Consider the following 17927-nt stretch of genomic DNA (forward strand, 5'->3'; position numbering starts at 1 on the left):
GAGGGACTGAGAAAGACTTCTTGACCAAAAGGGGGAAGAGAAATAAAACAAAATAAAGTTTCAGTGGCTGAGAGATTTCAAATGGAGTCGAGAGGACATTCTGGAAGTTATTCTTGTGTTATATAGATATCCCCTTTTAGTTTTTAGTGTCTTGGAAGGAAATACCTGAAACTGTTGAATTGCAACCCAGCAGCTTTGATTCTTGAGGATAACTGAATATATAGCTTACAGGGTGTGATTGTGTGACTTTGAGAAACTTGTAGCTCACACTCCCTTTATCCATGTATGGACAGAATGAGTAGACAAATGGGGACAAAAAGTAAATGAATAACAGGGAGGGATGGGGGGATGGGATATTTTGGGTCTTCTTTTTTACTTTAACTTTTATTCCTATTTTTTTTTTTTTGGCAGCAATGAAAGTTCAAAAATTAATTGTGATGAATGCAATTATATAATGGTAGTGTGAACAATAGTACACTTTGAATGATTGTGTGGTATGTGAATATATCTCAATAAAATTGAATTTTAAAAAAGAATAAATATCATCCAGAACATGCCACTGTTGAAGTTACTACTAAAGACACAAAGAAGTGAATATCGTAGTAGTATCCAAATATTTCAAAATGTCTGTTTCCAAGTTCCCTATTTCTTGAATTATTCTGGCTTTTTATATGTAAAACACATTGCTATTTGGGTGTTGGATTTTTTAAGAAGAGGGGCTTTTTTGTTTAAAGAAGAGGGCCAATTTGGAAGAACAAAGAAAGTGCTGTGGCTGACACAAAATTTTTTTAAGTAAGTCTCTATGTTTTGTTTTGTTTTTTTTTGTTTTGTTTTTATTTTTTTTTTCCAAACAAACACACATTCTCTATCCTTCCTCAGTCCTGTTTGCTCAGCTGGATGTCCACAGGGTCCAATTTTCCTTCCAATTGCCCATGCAATGCTAATGTAATTGCTACTCATACGGGTAATTGGTCAGCCTACAGCAGCATTTGTATATGCTATATTTGGCAGCTTCTCAAATGACTTTGGAGCCTTATACTATCATGAATTTTTAGTTTTCATCTCTTCATAACAAGGCTAAACAGATGTGAATCTTTAAGGATGCTATATTTTAAGTGCTCAAAAACAGGGATGTAACAAATTTTCTTTTTAAGTAACTAATCTTTCTTTTCACTTATCAAATACCATGTAAATGAAATCAAGTCTCAAATGCAGACTCAGTTCTGCCATATCTTCCCCTATTGCTCTCCTCCTCAGAGCCAAATAAACCAGATTCAATCAAATTTTAGAGGTTAAAAGAGAGTGACAAGACAGTTTTGCTTAATAATATCCTTGAAGAAGCAGCAAAAATTATTAATTTTATTAAATCTTGATCCTTGAGTACACTTTTAATATTGTTTGACAAAACAGAAAGTACACATGAAGTACTTCAACTACATTCCAAAATATGATGGCTTATTCTTGAGGAAAAGCATGTGTCTGACTGTTTGAGTTGCATGCTGAACTAACCACTTTTTAAATGGAATCCTATTTTTTACTTGAAAAAATAATTGAAAGATAACTCTGGTTTCAGACTTGAGTATTTGGCAGGTATTGTCTCAAAAATGAATGAGGTGATCCTGCCGCTTCCAGGTAAACAACTCACAGTATGTGACTGCCAATAATAAAATGTAATCTTTCGAGTGATTAGAATTTTGTAAAATATATTTCTGCTGTTGTAAACTTAATAGCTTTCCAATTTGTGATCTTACTTTTCTGATAGGATCATTGATATTAATGAATAGTATATAATGAATGTATCAACACTTGGAAGATTTGCATAACTTGAACATTTTCCAAATGGCCAGTGAATAATGGCACAAAATCATGTATAGGAAAGAGAACTTTTCAAAGTAAAAAGAGACTAATGGATTTTAACATAACAAGTATGAAAAGTTCCTTGGTATTGTTTCAGATTCCACAATGCAACTAAACTTTGAGAAACTATCACTCATTGAGTTTTTTGTAATCTCAAAGAATATATACAATTATCTGAAAAGACTATTAAAATCTCAATTACATATCTGCAAGTGACCAGATTTCTCCATATACTTCAACCATAACACAATACAACCAACTGAATACGGAAGCAGTATGAGGACCCAACTTTCTTCTATGAAACAAGATATGAAAAGCTTTGCAGAAATGTAAAAACATGGGTCTAATTATTTGTTTTGGAAAATGTTTTATTATATTATTAAAATGGGCTTAATATTTTTTACATATAAATGAATAAGCATTTAAGTTGTTTTAATTTCTAATACAGTAAATATTGATAAACTACATCAACAATAATTTTTATGAGTGCAAAGCAATCTGGAAGCCAGAAAGTTTGAGAAGTACTATAATTTATCACCACTAAGAAAACACAATTATTGTAAATGCTGCTTAGAATCAGAGCAAAGGAAACTAAAATAGGAATAAGATTAAAGTTATTCTTGAAAGTGTGTCAGAATGCAACAGATTTGCTTTGATTTACCTATGTGGTAAAATTTATAGTTTTATCTGCAATGCTACCAAGTCCTTTAAGTTATCTATTAATACAGAATATTTATCAAAATTACTTCTGGTAAAAATAATTTTAAGAATTCTGAAAATAAAGTAAGCCTCTATCTTCCAATCTCAGGGTGCTTTCTACTCCACTGTTTCTCATTCACACTGATTTCTCTTTTCAGAAAGGACGACACTTGTGACAACCCATACTCACTAAATTGAGGCTTAGGAAACGTGTCAACAAAAAGCTATCCAGACACTCTTAGAATGTAACTTAATAAGAGCAAGTATTCCTAGATCTAAAATAGTGTCCAGATGTATACCTAAAGTCTGTGTTTTATTGTATGTAAGTTATTCCTCACAGAAAAAAATATTTTCATAAAATAGTGTTTGGCACAATAAATATATGTTAAATAAATCAGGTTGGATCTAGCCATCTGGGTTATCTCTCAGACAAATAGGCATAATTGGAATAATGTATTTGTTACTTTCAACCTTAGTACACATATTTAGTTCTTGAATTCTTAATGAATTTTGTGACTGCAGAACAATATCCCACGGCTACTGAGTTGTCCAAATTATATAAAACTAAAGAGTACCTATTACATTGGTAGTGCCGAAATGTAGAATTTGGGTTTATTTTAATAAGTAATGAGATGGATGCAAAAAAACAATTGTGTATTTTTTAAAAATATTTATTTAAAAATAAGATTTCTAAAAATACAGTACATAATACATTTCAAGAGAAGTAAAAATTCCACAATTTTAAATTAAAACAATCTGCAAAGAAAAATAGAAACATCACATGAATAAAATTAAATCATTAAAATAAATTTTTAAAAAACCTCGTTTGTAAGGTAGATACATGGTTTCTCATTTTAAGAACCAGTGTAGACTTTTCATTTAAACAAGTATATCTCAGATACATGGTTTCCACTTGTCATTTTCATCCATTTTTTCTCTCTTTTCTCAATCTTTTCCTATATCTCTCAACTACTTTTTGCTTTATTACCATTAACACTAGGAATGTTAGTGAAGACTTTATTAAATGCTCTTATCGGAACAAACAAGGTAAAATAGCACACAACAAAGCAAAGTATTCAGATTTAAGTATACTATGCCCTGAATACCTGGCAAATTTAAAAATGGGATCTTCGTATGTCACTTGGAACATAATACTACTAAAATAAAAGGAAAATCTTTCACTTCAGGGATATATATAATGTGATACACAATTTGGGGGTGACACAAGATTTTAGGAGCCTTAAAAATAACACAGATTTTACTGAATCATTAAAACTCTCCAGTCAGATTCAAAGAAAGAAAGAAAACAAAAAGATTAATTGCAGTGAGACACAAAGCTTGATTCATCTATGCTCAGTACTCCCTATAGCCTACCTTTGTTCCCCTCATGTTAAATTTGCAACTTACTAAGTACATCTTATTGGAATAAAAATTCTTTCTATTATATCACTTAATAGTTTTATAATACCTATGCTAAAAGAGAATTTTTTTTCTTTTTAATATTCATCTCTGGGAATCCTCCTCTACCCAATAACTTGAACAAATAACTGCATCCAGCCACATTATATTAATTTAAATACTACACAAAAAGGTGAATAACTCAGAATGAACACAGTAGAAATGCAATCTAGGAAATACTGTTGACAGACTACAGAGAGATATAATGTTGCTTTGTCCCAATTTTGCTTTCAAACAAATTTTGATTTACCTCTAGTGATATGTATATCTGAATTTTTATGTTTTATTCAAATGATCTTAAGTCAAATTTCACATAAGTTTCAGACTTGATTCTTTTTTTCCATTCAGAATTGACTGCAAAACCACATACTGCATCTATCGTCGAGGAGAGACTTATTTCAGCTGATTGAAAATAATGCAAAACATTCTTATACGTGATTGTCTACTTTTTCAAACATATATACTGTTATCTTCTTGCCAGAATGATTAACCATTTTAGCTGCAATTTTAAGGACACTAAATGAGCATTTTGAGAGTTTCAAGGGAAAAAAATAGTGAACCAGTATAGTATATACATGTTTGTAAAATAGATCACTAAGCAAAATTAGTTTTTAAAATACTCTTACTCTGACTTTTCACGTAAAGTGAGTAATAACATCCAGGAGTCACCCCCCCCACACACACCCCTCCCCCCCTTTTGGGTAAAGTTCAATTTTCTATAAGGAGTTTTGCTTAAATCAAGATATATTTGCATATCCTCTTGAGAAAGAGTGTGTGTATGTGTGTGTACATGTATGTAGTAGTCTTAGTTTCATCTTTATTTGCAAAGAGACAAATGGCAATATCATTTTGAATGCCCCTAAGAATCACATACACATACACACATAGACACAGAATTCTTGCTTTGTGATGAGAATGGGACCTTAACTTTTCATTTTAGCATTTTTCTTAGTTCATTAAAAGAGCCCAATAAGCTATATAGTCCATTTACAGAAATAAAAGTAGAGTTCTTATGCAGAAATGAAATAAACTTTAAAAATCTTGTGGAAAGTGCTTCAATGATCTCTTTTAAGTTCAGCCTATTAAACTACCTTTTGGAGTAGCAAGCTATATTAAATAATCAAATTAAAAACCATACTAATCTGCCTAACTAAAAAAAAAAAGTACAAACAAGATTAAATTGAGACAGCAGCATGCAAAAACTGTTAATCAAAACTGTTCTTGGTAACATTAAATTCTACAATTATAAACAGAAAGATGTGAGAAGAAAACTCTCAGTCAACTAAAAAAGAAAATAAACTCTTTGGTACAGGAATTTAAAACATCACTCAATGCTAAAGTGAGTAGCACCAGGATCTGTTTTAGTTGTTGAGGTTTTGAAACACTGACTTCAGGCATCATTAGGTTAAAATATCACCCTATGCATACTGGCTAGAATACAGAGCTAGCAATATGCAGACAAGCTTTTCCTTTAGTTAACAGCCTACAAACAAGTAAACCCTGTACTTGGTCAAATGGGTAAGGAACACACAAAAAAGAAACACACCTTCTGTTGCTGTTTTGTCTGCATTTTTGTTTCTATAAAGCTATCAATAGCAAAAAAAGATCTGAGTGTTGAACAATTGTGGTAAATACTACATGTTACAGGTATTCAAAACATCAATAGGAAAGAAGACCTTCAAGGTATCAAGAACTGCAAAATATCCCGAATTTTAAAGTAAAAATCACCCTTTATATATAAATAGTTCATTTGTCCTCTGGTGACAAAATTTCATATAACATTTGGTACTCTCTTTGAAACAGGAGATTCTTAGAAAAGCTCTCAGGTTTCTCCAACGTCACTTCTCCTCTACATTAAATAACTGCACCTGGACATTATTCTTAACACTTCAACATATCTACATTATGATGATATTTAAGATGATTTCTCAAAGGCCTCTATCTGACCAGCTGAAGAGAAACAGCAATATAAATTCCTTAGATAAAACATCTCAAATGCTTACGTGCATTAGCAAGACAAGGCTAAAATGATTACTGTGTAGTAGGGGATTTTCTGATGTCACAGTAACACTATCCAGTAAACTGTGTGCTGAGATGTTATTTATGCTTTATCTAATAAGACTTCTTTCCATCTTAATAAGTTACCCTACTGTCTTCACCCAAACTTTTTGCTACTCACTACTCATTTGTACCTGTCCTCTATGGTAAGACAAGGAAAAAAGGACATTCTGATAGTTAAAAATATAACAGAAAAGACCATTAAATACCAATGACTTAAGAATTTCATATACTATTGTTATTTCTGTTTCAAATTTATCACTAGCAGGCAGTATTGCAACATCTGAAAAACAGACAAAAATACAGTAATTTTGTTGCTAAATACTGCACAATGATAATGAAAGAAGAAGTCAGAGAAAATAGGCACTTTCCTAAAGTTAAACCATCATCCTGCTCAAGGTAGTAGAATTGTCGAATACTGATTGAAATATGGAACAACAGCACTGCTTCAAAATACTTCAAGCAAGTTGATTCTATTACTTTCTCATATTCTACTGTAAAATATTCTGGAATAAACTGAGAATAGCTAAATAGTTGAATAGCATAATGAAATTTGTGATTTCTATATAAATGCAGAGGATGATCCCTAGAATAGATAGGAACAAATGTGGGCCTTAAATAATATATTTATTGATTCATTAGCTAATTATATGGCTAGTAAGACAGGCAAGCAGAACATTAGAAATGTACATGACTTCCTACACTTGCCAATAGGTAGTATATTTTTAAAAGCAATAGCAGAGTTGGGTGAAAATCCAATACTTCTATTAGTATACTACTTAATGTAAGCGTAAACTCTACCAAATAAATTCTATATTCTATAATCTATATATATTTTCACATATATAGTAGAGATGTCAAAAACGTATTTAATGAATAGCTATAGTTTAGTAAATTTGACCTAGGTAATCTATTCATACACGAAGTGCAAGGAAAAGTAGTCTTAGAGAAAAATCTAGGCAGATACTAGCAGCTTTGTTAATGAATATTAACACCATTGGAAACCAGGGCTGGACACAATGTAATATAAAGCAATATATGTGCAAACATTTGAACTGACTCATGATCTACTACTACAAACAAAAATGTGTGGCCATAATCTAAATTAGGTCAGACCTCCTGGTTAGAAGTATTTGTTCTAACTTAAGTCTTCAAGATTAGCATTCAGAATTAATATACCCTTTTGGGTGAAATATCTCTTCAACAAGTAGTTACTTGTATGAAAGTGACTTGAAAAAGTCTGATCCTTGGAAAACAATGCATCATACTAAACTTTACAGCTTATGTTCTCTACTTCTATTACTACTAGAAGTAAACTATACTTTCCTCTGTTAAAAAAAAAGGCAATATAATAACTACAATTCTATATAACTATCTCTTATGTTAACTACAAATATTTTTAATACAACTCTCTAGCAAAATAGTATATTTATTATAATGGAACATCAGCTCACTTGATATTTTTAAACAAAGCCTAGGTTACAAAAGTAGCAAGAACTCTTTCAATGCCTACTGTTTGGGGGATTCTGAACTCAGTCAATTTTGCCTAAAATCTTGTGTCCATAAACATTTTTGTTTGCAGAAAAAAAGAAGAACAAAGATGATGGTTCAGGAGGTGTGTCTTTCAGTAAATGGTAAAAACCTTTCTTGTCCAGAAGCTCAATAAATAACTTCATTGATGTAAAACATCTTTTAATGTACATTTTGCTTAAAATTAAATGGAATGCTTATAAAGAAATACTTCAGTTCAACATATAGATTACATCAGTAACCTCACTGCTCATAATTATTTTCTAATGCGCAACAGCTCTAGTTATTTTCATGGTTATCCAGAAGACAGAATAAATTGGCTACAAAAGCTACAGATATAATTCTAGCTGGAAAAGTTAAAAAACAAAGAGAAGAAAAGGAAAAGTAAAGATAAAATTATCAATCTCTTATTATTATTTTATAGCAATAGAGCCAGGAAAAAAATCATTCCAAAACTGGGATTAAAGAAACAAAACATATTTTTTAGATAGTCAATAAAATGCAGATTTTTGTTGCCTTGGTAACTACAACAAATTTCTGTTTTGTAATAAATTAGGATTTAAAGCAAAGGCTTTTCCAATTCTAAGAAATTAATTTCAAAAAATAAAATTTTAAATAAAATTATTGAAATGGTTTCCATTAGCTTATCCTGATCTGATATAAATTTGTGATTGAAAGTAAAAAAATATCCTTAAGAATATGCATAAATGAAGCAAAATAGTCATCACATGCTTACAAACTAGAAACTGACATCATACTCAGGAACACATTTATGTTAATAAAACTTTAGATTTTTTGACATATATTTTTCATAAGTTTGTACCTATGACAGTTTCATAATTAGGCTATCCAGTTTGCTTAGGTGGCATTAAATCTCTTTAGAGCCAGTATAATTACAACCATTAGCCAAAAGAGGGCGCAGAGAGAACACCAGAGTTTATGCGCTCCCTAAGGAAACTGCCAGTTGGTTTCTCATTAGTAGTCTTAACAACGAGAACTAGAAAACCCACAGTAGGGTTAGGTGTATTAACTTGGGAATACTGAAAGTTATAGTATAAGTACATATAGGTACAATTTAATATAGAGTATCATATAAATATATTGATATGTATAGCATTTCTGCCATTCAAACAAAATAAACATAGCTCTACCTAGTCTGTTAGTTTGTATTCCAGTAATTTAGAGGAATCAGGCAGACAGGGATCAGTACCACAGAGGGTAAAGAGTAAAGAGGGGAGCGAATGTGCCCTAGAGTTGGTAAATCTAAGGAATAAAGCCATCAGAATGGAAAAGGGATCATCTCTGGTTTTCATTACCGAGGCAGAGTTGGCCCTGAGTACCTCCGTTACCCTTCATGGTGGCTACTGATACTACATGAAGAATAAACAAGTCCACAAAGCTCTTTAGCAGATCTTCACTTGGACTTGCTGTTTTCTCAAAGTCCTCATTTGAAAGGAATGTACACAGCATAAGGCATTCAACTGATATCTACATTACCTATACATTACTTCCTCATAACTCTTAGTCCTGTCACCAGGTCAAATTTGGTCAGTATGTTAGCCTGCACAAAACCCAACCCCATTTGCCTGATAAAAACATAGTAATTTATGTTTCATTAAGTTATTCATAAATATATCTCATATAAAATTTACTGTGAATCTTATCAGTACCAATAAATACTTTCATCTGTCCTTCTGTTTTTAAAAGCATTACAGTCAGAACATGAAAAACGTGGTACTCCTGTTTCTGGCAAGAGCTTATTGTATTATTTCAGGATACTTCAGAAGGCATTTACAATTTCTGAAAGAACTAAACACAATATTGTTAACTGGATGAACTGGTACCTTCTGGTTTGTGATTTTCCAGGTGTGGTTCCTTATAATCAAAACTAACTAAAAGGAAAATATTAATATGCTCGAAAACAGTAGCCTCTTTCAATCTTCTCAAGTGAAATAATGTGAAAAAAGATGGATTTTGCAGTATTCCAATGGAAAAAATATAAAAAGCTGAATTTTTTTCAAAGCATGCTAATGTCTTTTCACACAAATGTTCTATGCTTCCCAAGAGACTACCACAGTTATCAATTTAAATTTGTATTAGGTTAATGTTAAATATAGATCATTATATTTTATTTTAAATTCATTTCTTAACATTAGCTACTAACAATATATCTCTCAACCCAAATTATAACTGGCCAATTAAAATTGAATTTCAATCTTGGTGACTATAGATATATAAAAGTTGTTTACCTACTTTAAACAGTAATTTCCTTTAAATAAAATTTCAATATGACTTGGGCAATATCTATTACATATAAACCTTCAATGTGCAATTTAGATCTACTAATAGGTAAATAAAAGTAAAAAGTATATATACTTTTGTAAAAGCACAATATTCCTCTTTACACTGTACATTATTTATTATCTGGCTATACTAGGATTTTTTAAACATATGCATTCTCATATAACTGCACTAGAAAAGGTATATGCAGAATTATTGCAAATTCTCTACCCTTTCTGTCCATCAAAATCTTAGGGTAAAACAGGAAAACAAGTCCACGGGTCACAAACTTCTCCTTGGAGCAAATATTTTAACAACAACCAATAATGATAATAAAAAGGAAAAAAAATGGGAAAGTTAATGCTAAAATTTTTTTAAATCTTTCCTTTAAAATAAGGTAGGTAGGTGGTGTTTTATTTTAGTGTTATTTTAATTTTATTTTCCACGAATAGAGAAAGGAGAAAATATTAGCCACTTCAAAGAAAACACTGCCCGTTTTTGGTTGTTAACTCATATGCTGCATTTTAAAAATCTTGCAGCACGTATAAAAGGAAGTATTAAGTACTTAATTGTATTAGAAGAGGAAAATTTACATATAATATAAGAAGGTGCATCAACTTTTGTAAAACCTGAAGAATAAATTCAGATTTGGTGAGGGCTGATTAAAAGTGATAAATTTAAATAAACACCTGAAATTTCCCATAAATTAAAATCTGTAACATTAATAGTACTAAAAGAAATTATGCACAATCATTTCATTCCAATCACTGCCTTTTGAGTTGAGTAACAAAAGCATTTAAAGAAATCCCTGTGGAAAGCTAATTTGAAAGTAAACATGCTTTAAAACTTAAATATAGATCTTGTATTAGTCCCACAACAGGATCAAGATCACTATTAAAATAAAGCCTGGGGCACATTATGATGCCTAAGATTGGTGGGTGGATTTTAATTGACTTGAAGACTGTCATAGTTCTATTATCATAAAACCTGTAACGCATTTCCAGCATGGAGGACCCATCTGTGCCCACCATCCATCTGTTTAGACGTGATTGGCAAAGTGGTAGGGAACTCGCAGTGGTTGCCTGTGCCTGAAAGGAATGAACCACAGGATCTTCCAACGAGTGCCAAAAACTTCTGAGAAGGTCTGCTGCCATGGCTTTCGGGGTCTGGATCTACAGAAGACAGCATTATTAGTGAAAGACAGCACTCCCATGGTGCACTTCAGTGAGCTAAAACAATACAGATTGGCTGGGGATCCATTACTGGACTCTGACGAATTGTGTCCCAGCATCACAAATACAGCTTTTCTTTCATTATGGCATGCAGCTGACTTTTAATTCTGGATAGCAGATATTGTATCTGTGTTGTCAATCAACCTAAGGCAACTTTTGAAGCAGAGGAGAATCTTAGGATTAACCAAACGTGTGTCAACAACACAGTAGCAAATCTCTTTTGATGTACTTTCAGAACAAATAACTTACGTTAGTTAGACAAGGAACAAGAATGAGCAGTATTTATTTTGTTTGAAAACTATCATGGCTAGAAGACCCCTACTGTAAGACTGGGCTATGCCTCTCTAGCTCAGGCCGCAGACAAGGCACCAAGAAAAAGCCATGTGGCCAGTTGTTTTGATCTTTAAATAAGAGTACTATAGACTTCACTTTCATACTTACATTTCTTCACAGCAGTTTGACATCTTTTCAATAGATGTTGTATCCTATTAAAAGTTAAAAAAATTTATTCAGAGTTAAAGTTCTTAAGCCTTTCTTCTATATCTGTTGAAAGATGTTTTTTATTCTACTCAGAATATTATGAAGACTTAAACACATTATTACGTATACGTACTGAGAATTTTTAACTAACTTCATGCATCACTGAAATTTCCTTGGAAAAAACAATTAACATTTTTGTAACAAAAAATTTATTCAAATATGAAATTTCATAAAAATTGTGGGAGTCTCACTTCATTAAAATATAACCCTTTATTAAACTTGCTTTTTAGACAATTATTTTTAAAGTCTAGTATTTATTTTCAATTCAATTGTCAGTGAATATGCATTAGAAAACTAAATGCCAAAATGACATTTTAAAGACACTACCAAACAGAAAACTGCCAAGAGTGAAGAAGAGTTTTCCTGGTTCCAGGTTTCTGTAAACAAAAATAATAAATTCTACAATGAGGTCTATTAATTTCCATACAACATCCGAAAATATGAAAATTAGAGATAACAGATTAGTGTCACTTTTTGCCAACAGAAAATCACTGTTCTCATTATGATTTCTTGTTATGTGTTATCTATAAGGCTCTAACAAAAATATATAAGAAAAACAATTCAACAAACATAAAGTAGCTTCTACATTCTAGTTTAATTCATGCTAACAGACTGATAAACTGTGATAACATCCAAATAAAATACAAATTACACAATCTTATTCTTAGATATTTATTTATATTTTAAATATACTTTAATATAAAAGAAAATACATTTTTTAAATACACAAAAAAGTTAGAGGTTTGCCTTCTCTTACCCTTTCACTTTAATGCCTTGCTCACATATGGGCAGAAGGTAGCTATACAGTTATCAAATAGTACTATTCATGCAAATACTTCTAACTTTAATTCAAATCCCAAGAACTTCTGTGGCTATAGAACTACTGTTTTCCATTGATACTGATAAGAATCACCATTACATTAAAAAAAAAAGAACTCTTTACAGAAGTTACATTATCAGCTCATAATATACTTAAATTCTCATGTGTCATTAGTTGAATAACTAGTTAGTTCACATAAAGGGAAAATAAATATTTTTTTAGATGACTGGTGACTAACAACAGTTTCACTTCCAGATTTTCCAGAGATTTGTGAAGAGTTGCACAATAACTATATATTCTATATTCATTAGCTTTCCTATCTTTGAAATTCATGTATCCAAGTAACAATTCTATTTATAATCAACCTTTCTTTGCTCAGTTGCATAATTCCTTAAAATACTCTCTTACTTTGTAAAACAGTCTGCAAATACATATGAAATCTGATTAGGTGCTCATAGAAAGCTGGGTCTCAGTTTTTCCATACCTGCTAAAGAAGTGAATGAAATATTTTTAATAGTTTCTTAGAGTCTGGTGGGTGACAGGTTGTTCCAAAGCAATTAAGACAGCTTGTGCAAAGGTGTAGTGGGAAAAAAGTGGCACAGAAGTGCTATTAGGAAAAAAGTGTATGAATGGCCTAAAATTGCAGCTATGAACAACTAATTGTGAATAACACTTAAAAACTGGAAACTATTTCAGGATGAGGAAGACAGCTGCAAAGTCACACTATAGCAACCAGTTAACATTACAGAGTATTTTTACTATGCAGAAATTTATCCTGATTATAACCCTGAGAAACTTACATGTGGTATTAAAATAATCAGCTTGAAATATTTTAATAAGGTAAAGACTTCAGATTTAGATTTCATATGGGAAAAGCTTTTATTTTCAAGTGCTTCTGACACCTTTCTAGAACGTATTTCAGGAAATAACTAGAATACTGCCTATTAAATCATAATAAGCAAATGGGCATTCTTTCAAAGGATATGATGTTTACCATTACTTTATGAATAGAATGTGCAAGCACTCTGAAACTCAGCTATTCAGAATACTGTCATGACATAAGAAGAAAGTACAATTTGTATTGGAACAGCCAAACATGTCACAAAGTTTTTGCACTGGAATTTATACAATACACATAGAGAAATGCAAGTTATCACTGTCACATTCACACACAGAACAGAAAGAGCAAATTAGAAGAGGGGGAGAGAAGTTACTACAGGCAGGAACACTAAAAACTCAATTTATACCCAAGCACTAAATTACATTTTATATACTTTTCATTTTGCTTCATAAGGCAGGAAAATGTGGCATATTTTAGAAAAAAAAAATACACTAAAAATAATTAAAATAGATTTTAGAAAAAATACAGTAAAAATAATTAAAATAGATTTTGGTGCAGATAATTTCTTTCAATACAAAAGACACAGTATGGTTACTGCCCAGCAGAGAAGGATCAATAAGATAATTGCTACCCTCAAGGAGTTTACAACAAAGCTGTAAAGTTCTTAGTTATATGTAAAACTCAACTATCCAGAAAAAATATAGTCTTTGAGGATTGATAAGTTTTTACCTTATATTATTTATGATTAGGATATTTTGGGTCCAGGAAAATATTTATGCCTTAATTACAGTCTAATGATAAAAATATCTAAGACTTCCATCTGTCTGGATAAAATCTGGATGTTCACTTTTTTAAAAAAAGAATAAACTAGAAAAAGCAAGACTTACAGAAATACATGGCTTACCTATCTTATCAACCAATACTTTATCTTTTCCTTATGGCTGATCTTACCCTAAGAAGTAGGTTCAGTCTAAGAAAATAGGTTTAACTATATAAGAAATCTGTATCCTAACAAATAGGAGCTCCTGATACCATTTAAGTATGAACTTAAAGGAAACAAAAGTATCTCAGTTAACTTGGCATCTTACATAGACCTAGCATACATATTGTACCAAGTATGCACTCAATATAAGCCGGCAAGATGGGGAGAAACAGCATGATTCAGTCATTCTTTTTTTCCTTTCTTTCCTCCCCCTACCTTTCTCTCTCTCTCTTTCTCTCTCCTTCCTCGCTTCTATCCTTCATTTGCAATCTGAAGAGAGAAAATTTCCTGATAACCTTAACTCTCCTCCTTTGAAGCCAGAGCTCACTATATTCCTCATTTGAAACAAACGGTTCTTTAAGCACCCATCTCCAATAAAGGATGAGTTATGTCTTCTATTAGGGATCTGAAGCTCACCCAAATCTTTAATCAATCATGGAACTAAAGAGAGAGAGAAAGAGCAGAAGATCTGACATCTGCAGCCAAAGCTGATACCTTTCCAAAAGAATTTCCACTCTTTGTCAAGCCACTTTCTGGCTCTTTAACCTTAGGCAAGTTTTTAAACCTCTAAACCTCAATTTCCAAACAAAAATACCTCATAGGTGACTGAGTGAATTAAATAAGTTAGCATATTTTTAAAGTCCATAATAATTCCTCAATAAACAGTAGTAGTAGTTGTGGTTGTTTACATTACCTACAATATCCTGAGAGGGCTTGGAGATATAACATCTCAATTATACTGGAATGTAATTTTTCAAAATTATGTTTAAATACACAAAAAAAGTGGTTTTTATAGTGAAAATGTGGTTTTTACATGTAAAACCTGACAGGCAGTTTTATACAGGAAGACCACATATATAAAATCCTGTCTCTGTCCACAAGGGATTTATAACCCAGTTGAAAAACATAACCTAAGTACATAAACCATGATTTACTTATTAAATTATGCACTCATCAAAAACTAAGTACATACTATGACATAGTCCTTAGCATCAAAGAGCTTACAGTGTAGTGAAAGTAGTAAAGTAAACAATAAACCATTATACAGGAATATACAGAGGAGGCTGGAGCATAAAGTAAGTGGCATAAATTAAGCCTTTCTCTAGCATATTTGAAACAACTGAAAAATTATGTTTGCAATCAAGATTCAAGTTCAACTACACTTACATGTTTAACACTAAACTTAAACTTCTGATAAGATTTTTGGTTAAAAGTAGAAGTATGATAGGCTAATGTGCCTCTTTGGCTAGGATTTGGGGAGTAACTAATATATCAATGGAATGCGACGGAGAAAAGCATATGTTTTATTGTGGAAAAAGATATAAAATTAACTATAAATATAAGAATCATTGCTTTCTCCAATCCCATGATTTTTTTTTAAATTCAGTTTTATTGAGATATATTCACACACCATACAATCATCTGTGGTGCACAATCAACTGTTCACAGCACCATCATATAGTTGTACATTCATCACCCTAATCCATCCTTCGAACACTCTCCCGACACCAGAAAAAGTAAAAACAAGAATAAAAAAAATATAAGTAAAAAAGAACACCCAAATCACCCCCCCCACACACCCTATTTTTCATTTAGTTTTTTGTCCCCATTTTTCCACCCATGCTTCCTCATACTGGACAAAGGGAGTGCAATCCATGAGGCCCTCACAACCACAGTGTCACCCCCTGTAAGCTACATTGCTATACAACCATCTTCAAGAGTCAAGACCACTGGGTCGCAGTTTGATAGTTTTAGGTATTTACCTCTAGCTGCTCCAACACATCAAAACCTAAAAAGGGTTATCTATATAGTGCGTAAGAGTACCCACCAGAATGACCTCTCGACTCCATCTGAAATCTCTCAGCCAGTGAAACTTTACCTTGTTTCATCTTGCATCCCCCTCCTGGTCAGGAAGATGTTCTCAGTCCCACGATGTCGGGTCCAGATTCATCCTCAGGAGTCATATCCTGCATTGCTAGGGATATTTACATCCCTGGGAGTCAGATCCCAAGCAGGGGGGAGAGCAGCGAATCCACCCGCCAAGCTGGGTCAGCTAGAGAGAGAGGGCCACATTCGAGCAACAAAGAGGTACCCGGGGGAGACTCTTAGGCACAATTATAAGCAGGTTTCCCGTGATGTTTTAAAGTTGGATCAAATATTCATGTGGATTCAGATCATGAGATAATAAAATGAACATCTAGGAAAAATTATCAGTAAAAGGAAAACTTATGTAACTTTGGTTTTCTTACTCCCATCCCCCAAAAAGCAGCTATTTAATCATTCAAGCAATTAGTAATGCTTTAAGACAATTAAAATGCTCTATCCTACTGAAAAAAAATTTACAGAAATTGATTTTTAAATTATTTTAAATTTTATCAGAAATACTTCTAAGGGGTTTATTATACTGAGCAAACAGAGACGATGTCACATAAATACATTTTTACATAAGAACATGTTTATCTTAAAGAGTAATCCAATTCCACACATAATTTTGATGGTAGCAAAGTATTTTTAGAAATAATACATTCTATTATTACGCAATGCAATTTAATATGTATTTAAATGTATTTGGCAGGGGCCTAGTTTCTGTAAAGTTCCCTATCATATTCAAAATTCAAAGAAATGTTATAAATAATTGTATATGACATAAAAGTGGGAAATATTTTATTAGAAACATATCTTTCCTTTTAACAAACAAAAATATAAATCAGAAAGGAAAACAAAATTCTGTACAGAGCTCCCTTTTTTACGGAAGTACAGGTGAACTGAGTTTAGCATAATTAGTAGTGATTTCTATATTTGCAATGTTGATTTGCAGTTGAGTAGACCAAATATAATTTGTGAATAGACTGCGCTGAATGCTTGCTAATTCACCACACTGATTCAGTGGGATACTTGGCAAAATTTAATTATAAGGATTAATAATCTCTAAACTATATTTCTTGGTATATATAAAAAGCACGTAAATCCACTAATTTGTCTGCTAATGAAAATGCTACTTAACAGATAATCCCATTTAAACTGATTTAACAGTTTGAACATAAGATACCTTTCACTGCATAAGATAACCATGTCAAAATTAACTCACCCTTGTATTTGTGTTTCTTTTTGCATTTATTTAGGTAAACATCAATGCTGCAAGTTAAGCGTTAGTTTTTAGCAGCAAAAATAATATTTTCCCTTTTAATCTGAATAGCTTTGTTTCAAGCTATCTTTAATAATTCAAATAGAGTCCAAAAACAGTACTTGTGAGACCAAATGCAAAAAGCACCAACTTTTTCTTTCAGAATGTAAAGCCTTTTACAAAACAGCAACTAAATACATTTTTCCCACCCTACCCCCAACCTCACTACAACTGAGAAAAGCAGTAAGCTCCAGAGATGCCATCAAAAGCTTAAACTATTACATAAACTCCACAATTCCCAGAAAACAAAAATGCTCATATACAAAATTTAGATAAACTGTCAGAACAGTGTCATGGTATACAATAGCTTACTGTCAGAACCTCACCAGAACACACCATACCAGCTGTTACAGTGCCTCTTGATTAACTCTCTCCAAGCCCAGTGACTGAAAACATGACTAATACAATACAATCACCCAGCACTAGTGATGGTGCCCATCAAAATG

General features: G+C 32.0%; 1 protein-coding gene across 5 annotated transcripts in view; it reads right to left on the minus strand.

Moving 5' to 3' along the window:
- The window catches only part of ZDHHC21 (zinc finger DHHC-type palmitoyltransferase 21), a 104796-nt gene that overhangs the window by 12995 nt on the left and 73874 nt on the right, over positions 1-17927 (minus strand). For 2 of the 5 annotated variants that reach the window (XM_037797119.1, XM_037797118.1), the window contains 2 exons: positions 11556-11599; positions 3212-11054 (listed from right to left, as the gene is read on the minus strand). The exons of 1 other annotated variant lie outside the window; for it this stretch is intronic. In XM_037797119.1, the coding sequence (XP_037653047.1) occupies positions 10922-11054; positions 11556-11599 (177 nt within the window). In that variant the 3' untranslated portion in view covers positions 3212-10921. Of the gene's footprint in view, positions 1-3211; positions 11055-11555; positions 12032-16257; positions 16351-17927 lie in introns of those variants that run through there. 2 more of the 5 variants (XR_005210612.1, XM_037797120.1) reach the window with 2 other exon arrangements.

The sequence above is a fragment of the Choloepus didactylus genome, chromosome 10 (genome assembly GCF_015220235.1).
Source record: "Choloepus didactylus isolate mChoDid1 chromosome 10, mChoDid1.pri, whole genome shotgun sequence".
In the NCBI taxonomy this organism is placed as follows: Eukaryota; Metazoa; Chordata; class Mammalia; order Pilosa; family Megalonychidae; genus Choloepus; species Choloepus didactylus.